General features: G+C 39.0%; 1 protein-coding gene across 15 annotated transcripts in view; it reads right to left on the minus strand.

Moving 5' to 3' along the window:
• Positions 1-2,072: 2,072 nt before the first annotated feature.
• LOC136446610 (uncharacterized) overlaps positions 2,073-17,179 on the minus strand; it is a 102,630-nt gene continuing 87,523 nt past the window's right edge. For 4 of the 15 annotated variants that reach the window (XM_066445075.1, XM_066445064.1, XM_066445060.1 and 1 more), the window contains 11 exons: positions 14,998-15,024; positions 14,553-14,681; positions 12,870-12,932; positions 11,153-11,287; positions 10,453-10,499; positions 9,448-9,548; positions 6,781-6,832; positions 6,193-6,253; positions 5,493-5,569; positions 5,214-5,249; positions 2,073-3,788 (listed from right to left, as the gene is read on the minus strand). In XM_066445075.1, coding sequence (XP_066301172.1) covers positions 3,690-3,788; positions 5,214-5,249; positions 5,493-5,569; positions 6,193-6,253; positions 6,781-6,832; positions 9,448-9,548; positions 10,453-10,499; positions 11,153-11,287; positions 12,870-12,932; positions 14,553-14,681; positions 14,998-15,024 — 827 coding nt within the window. In that variant the 3' untranslated portion in view covers positions 2,073-3,689. Of the gene's footprint in view, positions 3,789-5,213; positions 5,279-5,492; positions 5,570-6,192; positions 6,254-6,780; positions 6,833-9,264; positions 9,357-9,447; positions 9,549-10,452; positions 10,500-11,152; positions 11,288-12,869; positions 12,933-14,552; positions 14,682-14,997; positions 15,025-17,179 lie in introns of all 15 variants that reach the window. The other 11 variants (XM_066445072.1, XM_066445067.1, XM_066445062.1 and 8 more) reach the window with 11 other exon arrangements.

The raw sequence follows: 17,179 nt of genomic DNA on the forward strand, positions 1-17,179 counted from the left end.
ACACTTCCCACCGAATACCCTTTGAAAGTTTAGGCATCTTTTTTTTTTTACAATGTGATCCATTTTATACAAAGTGTTACAGCTTATTCTTACTTACAGACTTGTTTTTTTTTTACGCCACAGCCTATAGCTTAGTGATATACACGTGGACGTAAATTTGAGTTAAAGGGAGGGGCATTTGAATTAATTAGACAGGTATTGTTAATTAGGTCATGTAAAGCGATGAAACGTTTATTCTTTTATGACCTAACTGTACAAAACAACATCCCGTTCTTTGGTTTCTTCATTCTCGAATACATCAGGGGGTCGGAAACATAAATAGCTCGCCGAGTTTTCCTGAGTAAAGCCTTATATTCCTACGTCAAGAGACGACAGCTGGAACTCATATCACTTGGTCAATTACTCTTGGTGATTAGTGACTTACAGTTGGCGGGTAGTTTACATGGGATACTTAGGTTTCAGAGAGAGGAATTTCTCCGTCGTTAGAGTAAGTACTGGTACAATAACATTACGGGGTTATGTCACATAGCTACATCTATTCAGCCTTCAAATTTAGTTAATGTTGTGTTGTGTGCTCCCAATTACGTTGTGTAGAATAGGTGTGCTTTCTACGACAGTTAGTCAATAGTATTGCATGGCCTTGCTATATTTCTAGCGTTTTCGGACGAAAGTACATGTAGCTATGCTATATAGTATTCTATTGAAATTGCAATACTGAAGAATGAAGAAGAAACGATATCTCGCCAAAACCACTTGAATCATTTGCCGTTGTTACTTCGACTCTCTGTTGTACACGAAAACTCCCCACCCAAAAACCCAAAACAAACGCACAAATACCCAAGCAGTAGAGTCAAACAAGTCAATACAAGCACCAGGTTTCTATCAAAAACAGTTTCAGGAAGTAGCTTACCTTGGGTTATCTTGTCATTTACTTCTAAGAAGATTGAAGGGTCGTCCCGGACTGGCTTCCAACGTGGTTTGCAGGAAGTTGTGGATTATGGCTGACCTTAATGTTTTTCACTTCAATTTGGGCGTCACCCGTAAAACCTTATTATACAGCATGGTTCGTCAAATAAACTGTTGACATGGGAGGTGCCATTGCATCGTAGGGCCCAGAACTTCCCCCAAATATTTATTCACGGTAAAATTTGAACTGAAATCTTGTCACAAATGTGTTTTCCAAAATATTGACAAACAGAATGAAACTCTACATGAAGACATGGGGCATGCTACAATGTATGTGTAATGTTTAAAACAACTCGCCCCCCCCCTTCCTGCCAAACTTTGTAGTCTATCCCTAAATCTTGGCTGTCGTCCTTCAGATTCTTGCGTCACAACTTTACACACGGGTCTTCTGTTAATTTCTTTGTGAAGTTATGCAAAATTTGTTTGTTACGTGACTTTGTATTTCATAAATTCAAGGGAAATGATTTGGTTACTTTTAAGCCTAATGGCATAGAAACGCAGTTAAGCTAAAAGTTTATCGTCGCAATTAGCATAGACAAATAGATTTTGTTAGTCGAAGTATCTTGGTTATCTTGTGTGCTCCCTTGATGACGTATTACCTGGTAACCCCGGGTGACGTGTACATGTGGGTCGTGTACAGCCACTTATCCGTTTTACTGTGTACTAAGCTTGCCCTTTTGCACTTTCTATAATCCTTGATACATTGGCCAGCGGTTCACTCGTACTGATTCAAAACACCGACGTATCGGTCCATTAAAATATACCAAAAAGCCAAAGGAAGGGGTCATGGTCAGTTTAATTTCTAACAATGATTTTATGAAAAAAATTCCAATAATCATCTCATACTTAAATAATATGGAGCTGTTCAGAATAATGTCAGGAAAAACATATCCTTTCCAAGGGTATGAATCACTGAAAATTCGGTTTGCCAAAAACGTGGCATAGTAAAGACGGACTGCATCGATGGCACACGATTATGATAAGTCGATATAATGAAATAGTTCTTATGTATAAATAGAAAAAAAAGTTCTGTACCGACTACATATAAAGGTAGTGTAGAAAATTTAACTACCAGTTTAAAACTACTAACGACAACACGAGTCACGGTAGTTTAGCCATAGTTTATTATCCCCTCATATTCCTGAAATATCGAAAGTCCGACTCCTGAAATATTCGAAGTCTCCTCATTTCTGACACACACTATGTTGTTTCATTCACATCAACAAGCAGCAGATGTTTATATTTTTCTAGTCAATAATTTCGGATAAAGTTATCTATATTTTGTTTCTTCCTTGCTGCGCATAGTACCTCATATTGTGTCTCAAACTCGTTCGTTTTGACACTCTTAGACTTGCCAATATGCGTAGTTAAGTCAAAATCGACATGAATGCTTGCCGACTGATGTAATGGTACCATTTCTATTCCTTCAAAGCTGTGAACGAATCAAAGCAATCAACCTGTGACCTCTGTGCCAGACAAGCCCATTCATAGATTCGAGTGCGCATGTGCAGTGTCAAAGGTGAATGCCCCCTGGCTTGTAAACAGTTCTCGTCTCGACATTGTCACAATTTGCATAACACTGCCCAGACGGGTTTTGTTTACGTCTCAGGGGCCTTCACCTTTGACACTAAACATGCGCACTCGAATCTACGAATGGGCTTATTGCAGCAAATTGTACGTAAAAGAAGCTGAACGTGGTGCATTTACCACATGGTTGTTATGTTAACACACAATGTATGCTATCCACTGAAAGGTGGACTAAATATGTATGAAAAGAATACAATGAACAGTAGTGTGTGAAGACCCTACAGATTTCCCATTCCTTAGGTATTCTATATTTCAAACGTTAGATGAATATTTAGCATGCTTATGGAAATCAGATCAAATAATCCCTAAAGTAATCCACCTATGCCCATAAAATTACCTGAATATCAAAAATTGTCAACACACAATACTTTGAACAAATTGATATACCTATGAATCGTGTGTATAATTCTAGTTGTCCTTAAAAAAACTTTCAATTTGCATGTATTATCTACATAAGCATATGTTTGCGTGATAATATTACTCTTCTCTGTGAAGAATCAAAATCCAACTGGATGGAAAGAAGATGGCGTCAGCATGACGTCACAAAATCCAACATGGCGGCACCCATGGATACCGATGAGAATGTTAAACCACGACAGTCCATGGATCTCTGAAGGTTCAGCCCTATGACCTCAGCGGATAATATCAACGGACCCAACTGGACAAGAAACTATGGAAGATGTCTTCAATCAAAAGGGTATGCCCTGGAAAAGCGTCGTCCCACAGAATAAAATAATGTAACAAGTCGAACTGTAACACATTCATGAAGATCAGTGATGTTTCTCGTGCATGATGCGAAGGCTAGCGTTGTTGCTTGACGTTGCCGCGACAATTTAACTGTACAAATGTCCATTTTATTCATTTATCTTTGCTACAGTGTAGAGGAAGACTTATATTGCAACAGTCAGTGCCTCCTATAAAACATGTTCTCAACGAATCCGTCCAATGTGGAAGTCTTGAACAGTATAAGCGCGTATTCTTCGCCCGAAAGCAGCACTCACAAGTGAGTAGATCGTCGTTATCGCTTGCAGCAGAGGTTTCCCGCACTTCTATCAATATTTGTATGGTGAAAACAAAACTAAAGACGCGTTGATTGTAAGAGGAAGTTGAAGACTTGGAAGATTGAGTTGTGTTGTCTATATGGCCAGTAGATACTTGGCTGGGAAGGAACCCTTGGTGGTCTCCGTCTGAACCTGGAACCAGCCGTTTCCTTCGTCCGACATCTGCACACAAATCTGCAGGAAGACAGTCGTGATCCAAGGTAAGTCTAAAGGCTATCACATTGAAAAAGGTCAATTTGAAATTTGTGGTAATTTCACCAAATGAATGTGAAAACGTTGAGTGTCCGAAAATTTGACCGATCTATCAACAGTCTACTAATGAATGCTCAACAATCTACAATGTCTTTCAAAGAGGGTTCAACGAGTGCTCAGTGACCTCCAAGGTCTTCCAACGGTCTTTTAATGAGTGCTGAACGATCTCCAAGGTCTTCCAATGATCTTTGACTAATCTCAACGATCTGTTATTTATGTCCAAGCTCCCCCAGTGATATTTCAATGGTTTCAATGAATGCTCAATGGTATACAAGCTCTTCCAAAGATCTGCCAATGATTTCAATGATCTTTTATTCATGTCCAAGCTCTTCCAAAGATCTTTCAATGATTTCAATGATCTTTCAATGATGTCCGGACGTCCAAGCCCTTCCAAAGATCTTTCAATGATTTTAATGATATTTCATTCATGTCCAAGCTCTTCCAAAGATATTTTAATGATTTCAATGATTTTTAAGGGCATTCCTAGGGCAAATACACTGAGATTCAGTAACTCACCGATACCGTATCTCACGAAACTGCTTAACCAGTATGGTTACTGAATCTCGGTGTGTTTGCCTTGGGAGTGTTCAGTACAGTAACCAGTTACTAGAAACGTTATATTTTTTCTGCACCATATTTGCGAATGATTTGCGAATGTTGCTAATTTTGTTGGAGAAACAATATTGTCTTGAAAGTGTTTTATGTACCGATTTATATATGAATATGATTATATGTACGCCGACAGCAGTTTAAAATTGTTAACGTACTGTACATTGGTCTTTTAATTCAGTGTATGTAAACTGCGAAAAGCCAATAAAATACATCTTACATCTTACATCTTAAGTGATGTCCAAACTCTTCCAAAGATCTTTCAATGATTTTCAGTGATGTCCAAGCTCTTCCAAAGACCTTTCAATTACTTCAATGATCTTTCAATAATGTCCAAGCTCTTCCAAAGATTTCAATGATCTTTCAATGATGTCCAAGCTCTTCCGAAGATCTTTCAATGATTTCAGTGCTCTTTCAATGATATACAAGCTCTTCCAAAGACCTTTCAATGATTTTAATGACCAGTTCTTTTTGCTTACTCATCGGTTGCTCAGCTGAAATGGGGCCTAACATATCTTATCCACTAAACATATAAATATACGTAATGCCAACAGATTATAGTTGAAAATATGATCATATTTATTCCAATACTGAAACCACACTTCCCACAGTAATAAAGAAGATGAGCCAAAAAAGAGAAACGCAAAAAATGCATAAACACCTTGACACATTTTGAATCTAAAACTCTACGGTCTTAAATAATGACAACAAAAAATGACTGTACATATGTGTACATACCCGTACTGCACCTATCGCGTGAGACAACCCCGTCTTCTGGCGATATAAAGCAATCCTAAATAAAACTTGATAACGCAAAGGTAAATAAAGTTATAAAACTATTTTTGAAGATAAAATAAATACATTAAAGCCACTAGCATTTATGCATGTTCATTGCAAATCTTAACAAGCTTCAGTTATAAAAAAAAGGTGAACTTAAAAGCAGCTATTGAATTATGAGTTTTCGAACACATGGAACGAGCAAAATGTGAAAGAAAAGTGTGAAAACTGCACACTTACATCCCCCTTCGTCATTTCTATCTCTCCGTACTTGGGATTTCCTCCGAACGTTTCTGTACACTGTAACACCTCGGCACCTGAAATAGAGGAGGGCTTGTTACAATACTTCTCTCATTGGAATGATTTTATCTCACAGGTTGACAAAGTTTTTTTGCACAACTTAAGAGTTTGTATTCAGTCCACGCTTCGGTGACGGTCTGTCACCTTCCTAATAAGGCAATACTAACTTGTACTACTTCAAACTGCAGCTAGGTGTCGCTGCTGCAGTGTGAAGAATGCGGTCCCAAGCGTGACTGCTAGAACAAGTCAGTACTGCAGGTGCCAGAAGATTACCAAAACGTCGGCTATAGGTATTGACTATTTGTCTGTCACATAAGTGTCGTGTCACATGCTACCACTAAGAGTGATCTTTGGATATTGTTGTTGTCTGTTAAATGCAAAGGGTCTCGATAGGCCTTGTTTATAAAATGAATTGGATTGACTTTGATGAATATCGCACTATATTTGAACCCGTAAACCTTGGCTAGCCATCTCTTTAATTACAGATTTATTGGCAAAATCAACTTCAAAGGTTAAAAACGCAGTGTGCTGTTACAGTACCTCTATCGCGCATTGTATTTTGATAGCTTTGACATCCGATTACATTATAGCATGTAGAATGGTATAATTCCCAGAGCTATCTACCTAGCTAGGTACATACCTGGTGCCACTTTCAAGACATAGTTGGCGGGGAAGAAGCCGATTTTGCCGCTGCATTTGCCCTAATATGGAAAGGCGAGTATGAAGCATGTTATTTCTTTCCGGACGGAATATACAGAATTTGCCAAAATGAAAAGAATAACCTTGCTCAAGTAGTCCGATATGAAAAAACAAAGCATCCAATATCATCATCAGCGTTTCTTGATGTAAACCCTAACATTGGACAGTTGCATGCAAAAGCTGTCTCAGGCAAGTTCGTATCTTCAGAATTATTGATATTTCAAATAGACATTATCACTACGAAATGATAAAAATAAGAACGGTGGACGGCATCAACTTCCAGCGACCTTTGACCTATTTCTGACGTCACTTTTCCAGCAAGATGAACTACGTTGGTCAGATCGATTCGAACATCTAAGATTACCATGATTAGAATGATGTGTCTTTATGTTGCATCAAACAAGCAGAGGGTCTACAACAGATTAAAAAAGTCTTTACATTCAACTTTTATCAATAAAAATGCTTCATCAACAACAAGCAAACAAATTTGTCATGCATGATATCTCTCTGCTGAATGCAGTTTCCTTACCTTCCACCAGGTGGTGTCAGCGTCGTCCGTGATCTGGACCCGGTCGCCAGGTCTGCAAGCAAAATGGGACTCAAGGGTGAGCTAATGCTTAACCTGCCTAACAGAGGATCCTGGCGGTTACCTTTAGTTATGCACTGGATTGTATATAAGTGAGAACTTCATGAACTTGTGTCATTTAAGCCTAAGCCACTGAAGAAATCGGCGAAATCGATTTGTACAAATGGCTGTATAAAGGTTTCAAACGTGAACTATGCGGCTCCAGATGTCTTACTGAAGGACGATTGCGGTGCGAAAGATGTCGGTTAGCTTAATCTGCCAGCAGATCTATCGGTGGCGAAGACCGTATCCAACTGGCAAAAGGAGTTTTCATAGCCACCGAGATCTGCCAGGACTCAAACAGGGAGCATTTTTATTCTATTCCATAGATCTGCTTGGAGATTAGGAGTCACGTATTACTTCGAGTTAAGAGTCCAATAGTTCAAAATCATGTGCCCAATGGCTTAAGATCAAGTGCCCAGTGGTTTAAGATCACGTGTCCAATGACTTAAGATCGCGTACTGTCCAAATTTTCCAGCATTTCATTGCCAAAATCTACATTCTTCAGTGTCTAAATCTCAATCAACATATCAAGGAACTTGGATCACTGCATGCTGACATACTCTGGCCAAGCATAACATACAGAATACAACATGTCATGGTGTAGTCCGTATCACCCAAGGTACCAGCCCGCCAGCGGGTCGGATCATCATATGGAGCGTTATCATGGTCCAGGTATGGCATAAAAAGTCTAAAAGATGTACTTGTGAACTGTTACTTTCTTTGCTGCTGTGCTTAGTAAACTTCATATCTAGGACAATTAATTTCATTCCATCTTTTTGGGCACAGATTCTAAAAGATGAAAACAGCCTTAAGTAGATGAGCGTGGCATTATCATGTCACACCACAGCCCAAGTTAGCAGGCGTGAAAGTGCCAAAGCAGTGCATTTGCCCAATGTGGTGCCTGTAACAAATTCGATGGTCAACAGGGAAAAACGGACAAAGGTCATGATCATGAACTTGGGGGACATAACGAATGTTGTTCAACTGGTGAGAATAAGCCAGCTCACAGTTTGAACTGGGCACGCATGCGCAAGGTCAAAATTGTCTAGACCACGCTTGATACCATGTCCAGATGTGCCAAAAAATAGTTACTCAAGCAACTGGATAAAATTTTGAAACAGCCCACATTAACTGACGAAAGACATGTACAGCGGATGCTGTCTGAAACGTCTGACTGTTTCAAAATTTCATCCAGTTGCTTGAGTAACTATTTTTGTCGTATCTTACTACCTGGATGTCTAACCTTCATCAACATGTCCAGATGTGTTTTGTTTATGTCTCCGGCGCCTTCAACTTTAACACATTACCCACAATGCATCACACTGCGCATGTGAAGTTCAGACGGTGAAGCAGCTTATAACCATGCTTCCCTGCAGCAGGCATGGTAATTTGTAGGTTGTTTACTATATAATGATACCTCAATGTCTACAGCACAGCACTTTCTACAACACACCACTGACATCGCTGGTTACAAGTAGCTAGGAAACTACTGCATAATATTATGTTTTCCTTTTCGCTTTGCACTCAGTCAGTTGATTTTTCACTCTCAGGGGCTTCTATCTCTCCCTGAATACACGCTAGGAAATACAGTAGCATGACAGCTAGAAAACCAACAGCTCTCTCAGAAATAAATAACTTACATCATAGCGAAATCCCAGTTTATTGGCATATATGACCAGTTCAGAAGAACAGGCTATTGTTAGATTTGTTTGCTGACTGAGTGTCAAAGAAAAAACACAAGAATATGAAGCAGTTTCAAAGCTACCTTAGGTGGACACAAATGTGACATTGCCCAACATATGTAAAAGTGAACTCGAATAGATTCAATCCCAAAAAAGGTAATAGAATAGACCGTGCCTGAAGTGTTTTTAAAATTAATCTGTTGAGGCATGTATCTTGATAGACCCTAACATCAACATCAACACCAGTCTATATCCTTTGGGCAGATGTGATGTTTTCTTGCAGTAGACAAATTGTTGTCCTGGAAAATGCGTTTCTCATACGACTCACTATCCTTTGGCATGTGTGGCAAATCCATTGATCAGCATAATGTGGGTAATACTGAATTTTTTAGATGTCACGATTTGATCATTTTTTATACTTAAGTCAGAATGTGATCTTTTTGACTGTCTTGATCTTTTTTGACACTATTCACAATGCAATCTTTTTTTACTCTTGTCACAATGTGATCTTTTTTGAAACTTTTCACAATAGTTTTTTTACTGTCTTGTCACAATGCAATTTTTTTACTCTTGTCACAATGTGATCCTTTTTTTTACTCTTATCACAATGTCATCTTCTTTACTAATGTCACAAGTTGATAGTCTTCTGACTGAATTAATGTCACAATGTGCCCACCCTCCCAGTCACTGTTGTGCGTCTCACCTTAACATGAGATCTTCCGGTCGTGTAGGTTCATACTTGTGTAAGGCTACAGCTAGCTTCAGAAGTGGGAAAGGGGTTCTTCCCTTTGGAGGCTGGAGAGGAGGGGCAACAAAAGGGTCAAAGGTGAAAAGCGCAAAGCGGTGCAGTAGGGAGTGGGAGGGGGGCGGCCGTACCATCCCTTACCTGAGAGTCAGGTCCTTCTCGCTCCTGCCTGGCCAATCGTGGAGCGATACGGCGAGATTCAGGACTGGGAACGGATACTTGGTTTTTTGTTCCTCAGGTTGCTAGGGAAGATTCCATTGCATCGTCAATTTTGTTTTGGAACTAAGAAAGCAACTTTTCAAGTAGTTTTTTTTAGTATGTTAGTTCTGCTATGTTAGTTGAGAGGAAATATCAAAAAGATTAAACATATCTTATTCATATTTTTAATAGAAAAGTTGCTGCGTGTACTAGAATTGGATATTTTTGTCTAATTCGACAGTTAAGAAGTCACGGCAGTCCATCATTCTTTTCAATGCGCCTCCAAATTTGTCTTTTTCTTTTTATAAAGCAATGGAATGACATGAACACTGGATAATTAAAAAAATCTAGCAACCAAACTCTAGATCTTGTAATCCAGCCCTGTTCCAGTGATTGAAATTGAATGGTGAGAAATCATTCTTCAATCAACACTTAGTAACTGAAAAGAATGTAATATATATACATTAGTATGTTAAGCATCTTTATAATGTATAAAATTAATCGCACCAACATCAGAATATGGATGAAAATCACATGCTTATCAAGTATGTCTAAAGAATTTCAAAACATCATTAAGTTATTGCAACTCAAAAAATGAGCAGGGTCTTTAATGTAATGAATACACAAACTGTGATACAACATTACAGTCATGATTACATCGAAAAAAATTAATACTCATTGTTATAAATTTTTGTGTCCTATTGGACTGAAAATTTTTCGTCACATTTTCTATTGATTCATAGTTTTTGGTTTAAAATCTGGTAAACCAGACAAAAGGTAGTGGATACTACCCGGAAACGTCTAACCGTTTTCAAAACTATCCAGTTGCTTGAGAACTGTTTTCTTGCATAATTATCGTTACTTAAGTGAGAGAAAAAGCATTTTTAAAGTACCAGAATATTAAGGCAACTTTGTTCCATACATTCAAATGTTTTACTGAGAACTCACCATCACAGCTGTTCCTGTGGAAACCACCTTGCCATTGGACTTTGATGCTGAGGTAAAAATAAATTAAAGTTACTGGAATGACTATTTTGTATCTTTTTGCATCAAGAAACCTGGGTGCTTTCTAAAACGACCACTGTTGCCTTCTTCAGGATTTCAGAGACAGTGGGCATTATAAACTTCCTGGCACGTTTGACGTATCCGTAATGACACGTGTCGATAAAGTTACGTGTTTGTAACTCTCACAAGTTTACGTTCGGCAGAGATTGGTTATTATTGATCCTGTAGAAGGCGACAGTGGTCGTTGAAAATTCGATCCGTGAATACCTTAGTGTTGGAAGAAAGTTTAGCACTGCGTTATGATTACTACCAACACAGATGAGCTTAATAGAATCAAATCAACATAGCTTTAGCTTCTGTATCTGTATAGCCGGTATAACCGCCCTTCAGCGTAACACACCAGCTTTGCAGGCAGCAGCTGGTTATATTACACTGACCGGCCTATCACACCTAACTTTTGCACATCTGACTGCAATCGTTCTTTGAAGCTATTTAGTGAAGGTTTTCCTACAGCATCTGATGACAACGAGTTCCATTCTACTATGGTTCTCAGGAAATACGTATTTTTGAACACATCAATCCTTGGTTGATAACTGGTATTAGATAATTATCAGTCGGTACATCCACAAGTTTATTAGCTTACTGTCTCCCCCACTCCCAGGGTCAGTCTGCCCTCTCTGCGGCTGTGCCTGAGCCTTCAGCTTGTCGTCCACGGGTTTCGCTGCGTTGTCAGTCTTCACGGGACTGCTCTGCGCTCTCCCTACAGACGACAAGGCAGCTGAGGACGATATACCAGGCGGCGCCGGTGTAAGCGGGTTAGCAGATAGAAGCAGAGGGGAGAAAGAAGGCCAGCAGGTTAGAGGAAGAAGCATTAGTTAGAGAAGCTAGTGGCATCGCACTGATTAGTTTGTCAATGGAGAGAAGTGAAACTGACAAGAGTGTAGAGAAATGACAAACAACTGCAGCAACTTTTATCATGCCAAACTTGTTTTGTTGTCACTATTGTATTGTGACGGTAGGAATACAATCTAGACATTTTTCTTGTTAACAGCCACACAAAACGATTCCAGAACAAAATGAATTTCAATAGTTGCCGTTTATTGGTAATAATTACCATACAGTTTATGGTCCAAGACAGTGAGTCATGGGTAAATTTTTTGTGGCTTACATAATTCTAAACAATTGTTATAATTACTTCAGGAAAGAAGTTGCAATATCTTTTGCCTTCTGACGCATGATTAAGTCTAGATTGACATAAATCATACAGGGGGGACTGTATGTGTGTTTATTTTTTTTATTAATGGCTTACTTTGGTCAAGAATAAGAATAATACAACACGAAACAACACAGAAAGACAAGACAAGTCACTAGACAAGGCACAACAAGACACAAAACACAAGAATACACAACACAACACAACACTCAAGCATACACTCAGCTTCCCCTATATAGCACTACAAAAAGTGGAATCTGACGTTACTCCCTACTGTGGGCCAAACTACATAGGGCAGCTAGGATACCAGATACTTTTTTCACATACACACCACACACAACGTATGCAGCGCATCATACAGTAGTAACTGTACTTACTAGCTCAAATGTAACTGTTACAAGGATTTCAGCTGGTGGTTATAGATATAAGTAATTAATTGAAGCCTTTTACCCAAAAATTTCATTTTCTTTTAGGAATCATCATCAGATGAACAGTTTTTATTCATTTTAGAATAAAACTATTGATTTTTCTTTTTTTTCATTTCACTTTCAATTTGTGTAGAAAAAGAAAGGGAGGAGTCTGTTTATCTGTCTACCGAAATATTGGTATAGTAAAAATTACACGGTCAATGTAAAAAAAAAGTCCACAATTCTTTGTTCTTACCAACCTTATGAAACTATTCAAGAAAGGATATTAAGAAATAAAGGGTAACACTTTTTGTCTTTACATCAATAGGCAAGAGGAAAAGGAGACTTTGTAATAATAAACTTTTGACAAATAAAGACATTGACCCTAAACAACAATTTTGACGATGACACTTGAAAACACAAAAACGATGGGTACTTGTAATTGACTAGAAATACTCCCAATCATACAACAAATACGTTGTATCCCATGACCTACATTTTATAATTAGCACAGCTTAACAGAAATGAGCACATCAATTACAAATTGTAATGCCAACACCTAGTAGAGCAATTAATCAATCAATCAGGCTAACGAACTTGAACAAATGGTAAGTCTGACTCATGCAGCGTCGTTGCTCTCAAAAAAGCGTGTGAGCGAAAAACAGGGATCTCGGCAGCGTTGGAGAACAGGTTATTTAGAGCTGGATGTTGCCAAAAGTTGGGGATCACAGTTATATTACCCTGTTTCGCTGCTGCAGAGTCACCTGAACTGCCTGATTTGAACAGTGAGGTTGGTCTCTGGGCTGGGGAAGGCAATGCAACAACTGTTGTACGTTTTCAGATCGCAGTGAAGAATCGACTGGTAGGCAGTCAAGAATCAGATTGAAAATAACAACAGTGGTATCATTTTTTGGGCTGGGGATATCTTTCTATTTTTGAAGTTATTGAAAAACTGATAATTACACCAAAGAAGAGATCTAGAAAATCATAAATTTCTTGAGCTTGAAAAAAAACAAGGTCTTGTTAAAACCACTCTGATGAAAAATAACTAAAATGCTTTCATTCTGTAAAAACAAAATCTATTGTCTACAACTTATAATATCTTGCCTTCTAGAAGAAAGGTAAAAGAAAAACTATGAATTACCATAATTAACTATTTTGGAGAGTTATTACTTTTAGGGTATGCGGTTTTGTAAATGCAGGAGGATATTGAAAATGTATAATTATAATCCTTTTTTTTCAGGAATATCGTCAACTTTGCTGCAAGTCCTGTCTCATGTACAGATTCTGGGAGGCCATGGTCGACTACATGTATGTGTGACAGATGCTTAGCTCCTAACCAGTGGTCTGGAGAAGGTTGGAAGGCCATGGTCGGCTATGTGTGACAGGAGCTTAACTCCCAACCATGGTCTGGAGAAGGTTGGGAGGCCATGGTCGGCTATGTGTGATGGGGCTTAACTCCTAACCATGGTCTGGAGAAGGTTGGGAGGCCATAGTCGGCTATGTGTGATGGGGCTTAACTCCTAACCATGGTCTGGAGAAGGTTGGGAGGCCATAGTCGGCTATGTGTGATGGGGCTTAACTCCTAACCATGGTCTGGAGAAGGTTGGGAGGCCATAGTCGGCTATGTGTGACAGGAGCTTAACTCCCAACCATGGTCTGGAGAAGGTTGGGAGGCCATGGTCGGCTATGTGTGATGGGGCTTAACTCCTAACCATGGTCTGGAGAAGGTTGGGAGGCCATGGTCGGCTATGTGTGATGGGGCTTAACTCCCAACCATGGTCTGGAGAAGGTCGAGAGCCCATGGTCGGCTGTGTGTGATGGGGCTTAACTCCTAACCATGGTCTGGAGAAGGTTGGGAGGCCATGGTCGGCTATGTGTGACAGGAGCTTAACTCCTAACCATGGTCTGGAGAAGGTTGGGAGGCCATGGTCGGCTATGTGTGACAGTGGCTTAACTCCTAACCATGGTCTGGAGAAGGTCGGGAGGCCGTGGTCGGCTATGTGTGACAGGAGCTTAACTCCTAACCATGGTCTGGAGAAGGTCGGGAGGCCGTGGTCGGCTATGTGTGACAGGAGCTTAACTCCTAACCATGGTCTGGAGAAGGTTGGGAGGCCATAGTCGGCTATGTGTGACAGGGGCTTAACTCCTAACCATGGTCTGGAGAAGGTTGGGAGGCCATGGTCGGCTATGTGTGACAGGGGCTTAACTCCTAACCATGGTCTGGAGAAGGTCGGGAGGCCATGGTCGGCTATGTGTGATGGGGCTTAACTCCCAACCATGGTCTGGAGAAGGTCAGGAGGCCATGGTCGGCTATGTGTGGTCAGCTATGTGAGACATGGGCTTAACCCCCTTTTTCAGGAGGCCATGTTTTTCTATGTGTGACGGGGTCTTTAACGACTAGCTAACGATATTGAACAAACCTGTGGACATACCACTTCGCCTGGCCTTGGGACTGGCAGGATTGGAGGTGGAGATTCCCTTCCTGTTGGCTGCTGAGATCATCTTGGCAACTTGTAGAGAGTGGAACACCGGGTCAAGCCCTCCTTCACCTGGGGTCAAAAGGTCAAGTTCAAAGCTTGGCCAGACATTCTTTATGCCATTTTTGGCTGTTGTGACCCTATCTGATGTCACAATAGCTTCAGATGATTTTATCATAATCATTTTGGTACTTATTATTTAACATCTACTGACATAGAGTACCCAGTGGTGTTATGACAATTATGGCATTACATATCCAAGAGAAGACAAAACGTTGATATTGAAAGAAAAATTTGACATGACATGGAAGGGTGTGCGTATGAAAGTGACCGTAACAAACAGGTTTGAAATGCTGAATGAGGGTTGATGACAATGTGAAAAACTGACCTTCTCGCTCCCCATCTATGCTGGGGTCTGGCCATGTGCATGGACAATAACGAAAGGGAAAAGGTATGAAAACCACAGGCATGGATAGTGGTGCGGATCGGTCCGGCCGGACCAGTTCCGGACTTGTTAAACGTTAAGGTTCAAGTCAAAAAAAACCTAAACGTCTGGAAACAAGTCCGGACTTGAAAAAAAATTCTCTCACTCATACACTTCTTTTTGTTTTAAACCATCTTAAACCTTCCTTAAATCGTGAAATTTGCATTAGAAAAATATTAAAACATTGCTGTTTTTGTGTTTATAACTGAACTTTTGTGTTAATTACTGACTGTATATAATTCCGTATATATAGTGTTCAAATTACGTGTAAAATATCTGCCAATATGCAATTTTACATGTAACACGAAAAAAAAATTCCAAAATTATTGTTCAGGTCCGGACTTTCAAGTCCGGACCTGAACCTAAACCTCTGGACTCGAGTCCGAACCTAAACTTAAACTCGGGTTTAGATCCACACCACTAGGCATGGATGTACAATGTACTTATGACAGTGGCGTGGGGAAGTGTTGAATTACGACTATTCAGGAATGATATCATTATGATGATAATGCTACGCACTACTACATGTAGATAATCCAAAATATTCATGTGTGACAAACATAAAATTATGTTTACATGTCAAACTTTTTGACTTGCAAGGCGCATTCAACAGATTTCTGACCAAAAATGTCGAATTTTTGCTGATTTTGTTGGGAAACAACTTTTGATTAGCTTATAGTATATATAAATGCTTATTCAGGAATTGACGCACAGGAATTAAAACAGCATTGCAGCCAATGTTACCTTCTTTAAAGTAAACCAGCTGAATTACGCAGTCTTGAAATTAAAAGTACAAAAGAGCACACTCAAACAATCGGAAAATATATACAAAAGACAAAATGTACAACCAACAGTAGCATATATAACAGATTACACCTTACACCTACCTATAGTATGTGGGTAATAAGAAACAAATAAATAACTGTCATCATGGTAATAATGAGCTGAGAACTATTACTGTCTATACCTTGCATTAATGCACAAAGGATACATTTACACACTTTCATTCAAATACAGTGTATAGAGAATGTCTCACATTGACTTTCAGAGATCTGCTATAAGGCAACAAGAGAGAGGAACTGAACTTGTTTGCCAAATTAAGCTATCAAGGAATACTCACTTTCTGCGACGTGGAAGTAGGCAGAGTCCAGATGGTAGGCAAGGGTTGGAGGAAAAGTCACACTTTGGCAACATTGTCCTTATTGCAATTGTACCACACTCGTTGTCACAATGGTGGAGGAACACACTATAGCTAGTCTCAATTATTTCTAGCTAGTCTCAATTATAGCTAGTCTCAATTATTAGTCTTCGATAATGATAATTTTTTACGTTTAATCTGTAATATATCATCAGTAATCAATCTTTTGTTATATATTTGTTCCTTATGTTTATTTCATCATTCGTTACACCTTTTTTTGATAATTATTATATCACAATTGTATAGTAATTAATATTTGTTAAGTGAATGGGGGAGAACTTCTTATAAGCCCTGTGGGTTTCTTTTCTCCTCCGGCACGTTTCTTTTAAATATTTTCGATTATTTCATTATTGTTGAGATGTTTATATATGTGCGAATAAATAAACAAAAGCCAAACCAAATATCATTTCTATTGCACATCACTAATTTGGCTGGTTGTTTCATTAATGACCATCAGACTCATGCTATTTCCTCATGGAGCATCATTATGCTATGATCTAATTTCACTTCTTATTCAATCCATTACACTGCTTAGCCTAAAAAGCTTGCTGAAAAAGATAACAGAAAAAAAGGCAATGCAAATCATGCTAATTAACGAATAACTGCACTTTTCACAAAGTGAGGAAATCATACAATTGTAGTTGTTATGTTTTTGATTATGTATACTTCCGATTATTGTGTTGCTTATGTCTCATCAATCCTCTGTTACTTATGTTACAGTTTTGTCATAAGTTTATTTTCTTTGTTATACTGATGATTTTACTGTTTTTGCAGTTTCGGCCCCATTGAGAATCAATTTGATAAAATTGAATGAGTCACCCAGCTGTCTGAAAATTCAATAAAAAAAATTCAATAAAAAAATAAAGGCATTATTGGACCTGTAAGACT

Source organism: Branchiostoma lanceolatum, chromosome 12 (assembly GCF_035083965.1).
Source record: "Branchiostoma lanceolatum isolate klBraLanc5 chromosome 12, klBraLanc5.hap2, whole genome shotgun sequence".
Classification (NCBI taxonomy): domain Eukaryota; kingdom Metazoa; phylum Chordata; class Leptocardii; order Amphioxiformes; family Branchiostomatidae; genus Branchiostoma; species Branchiostoma lanceolatum.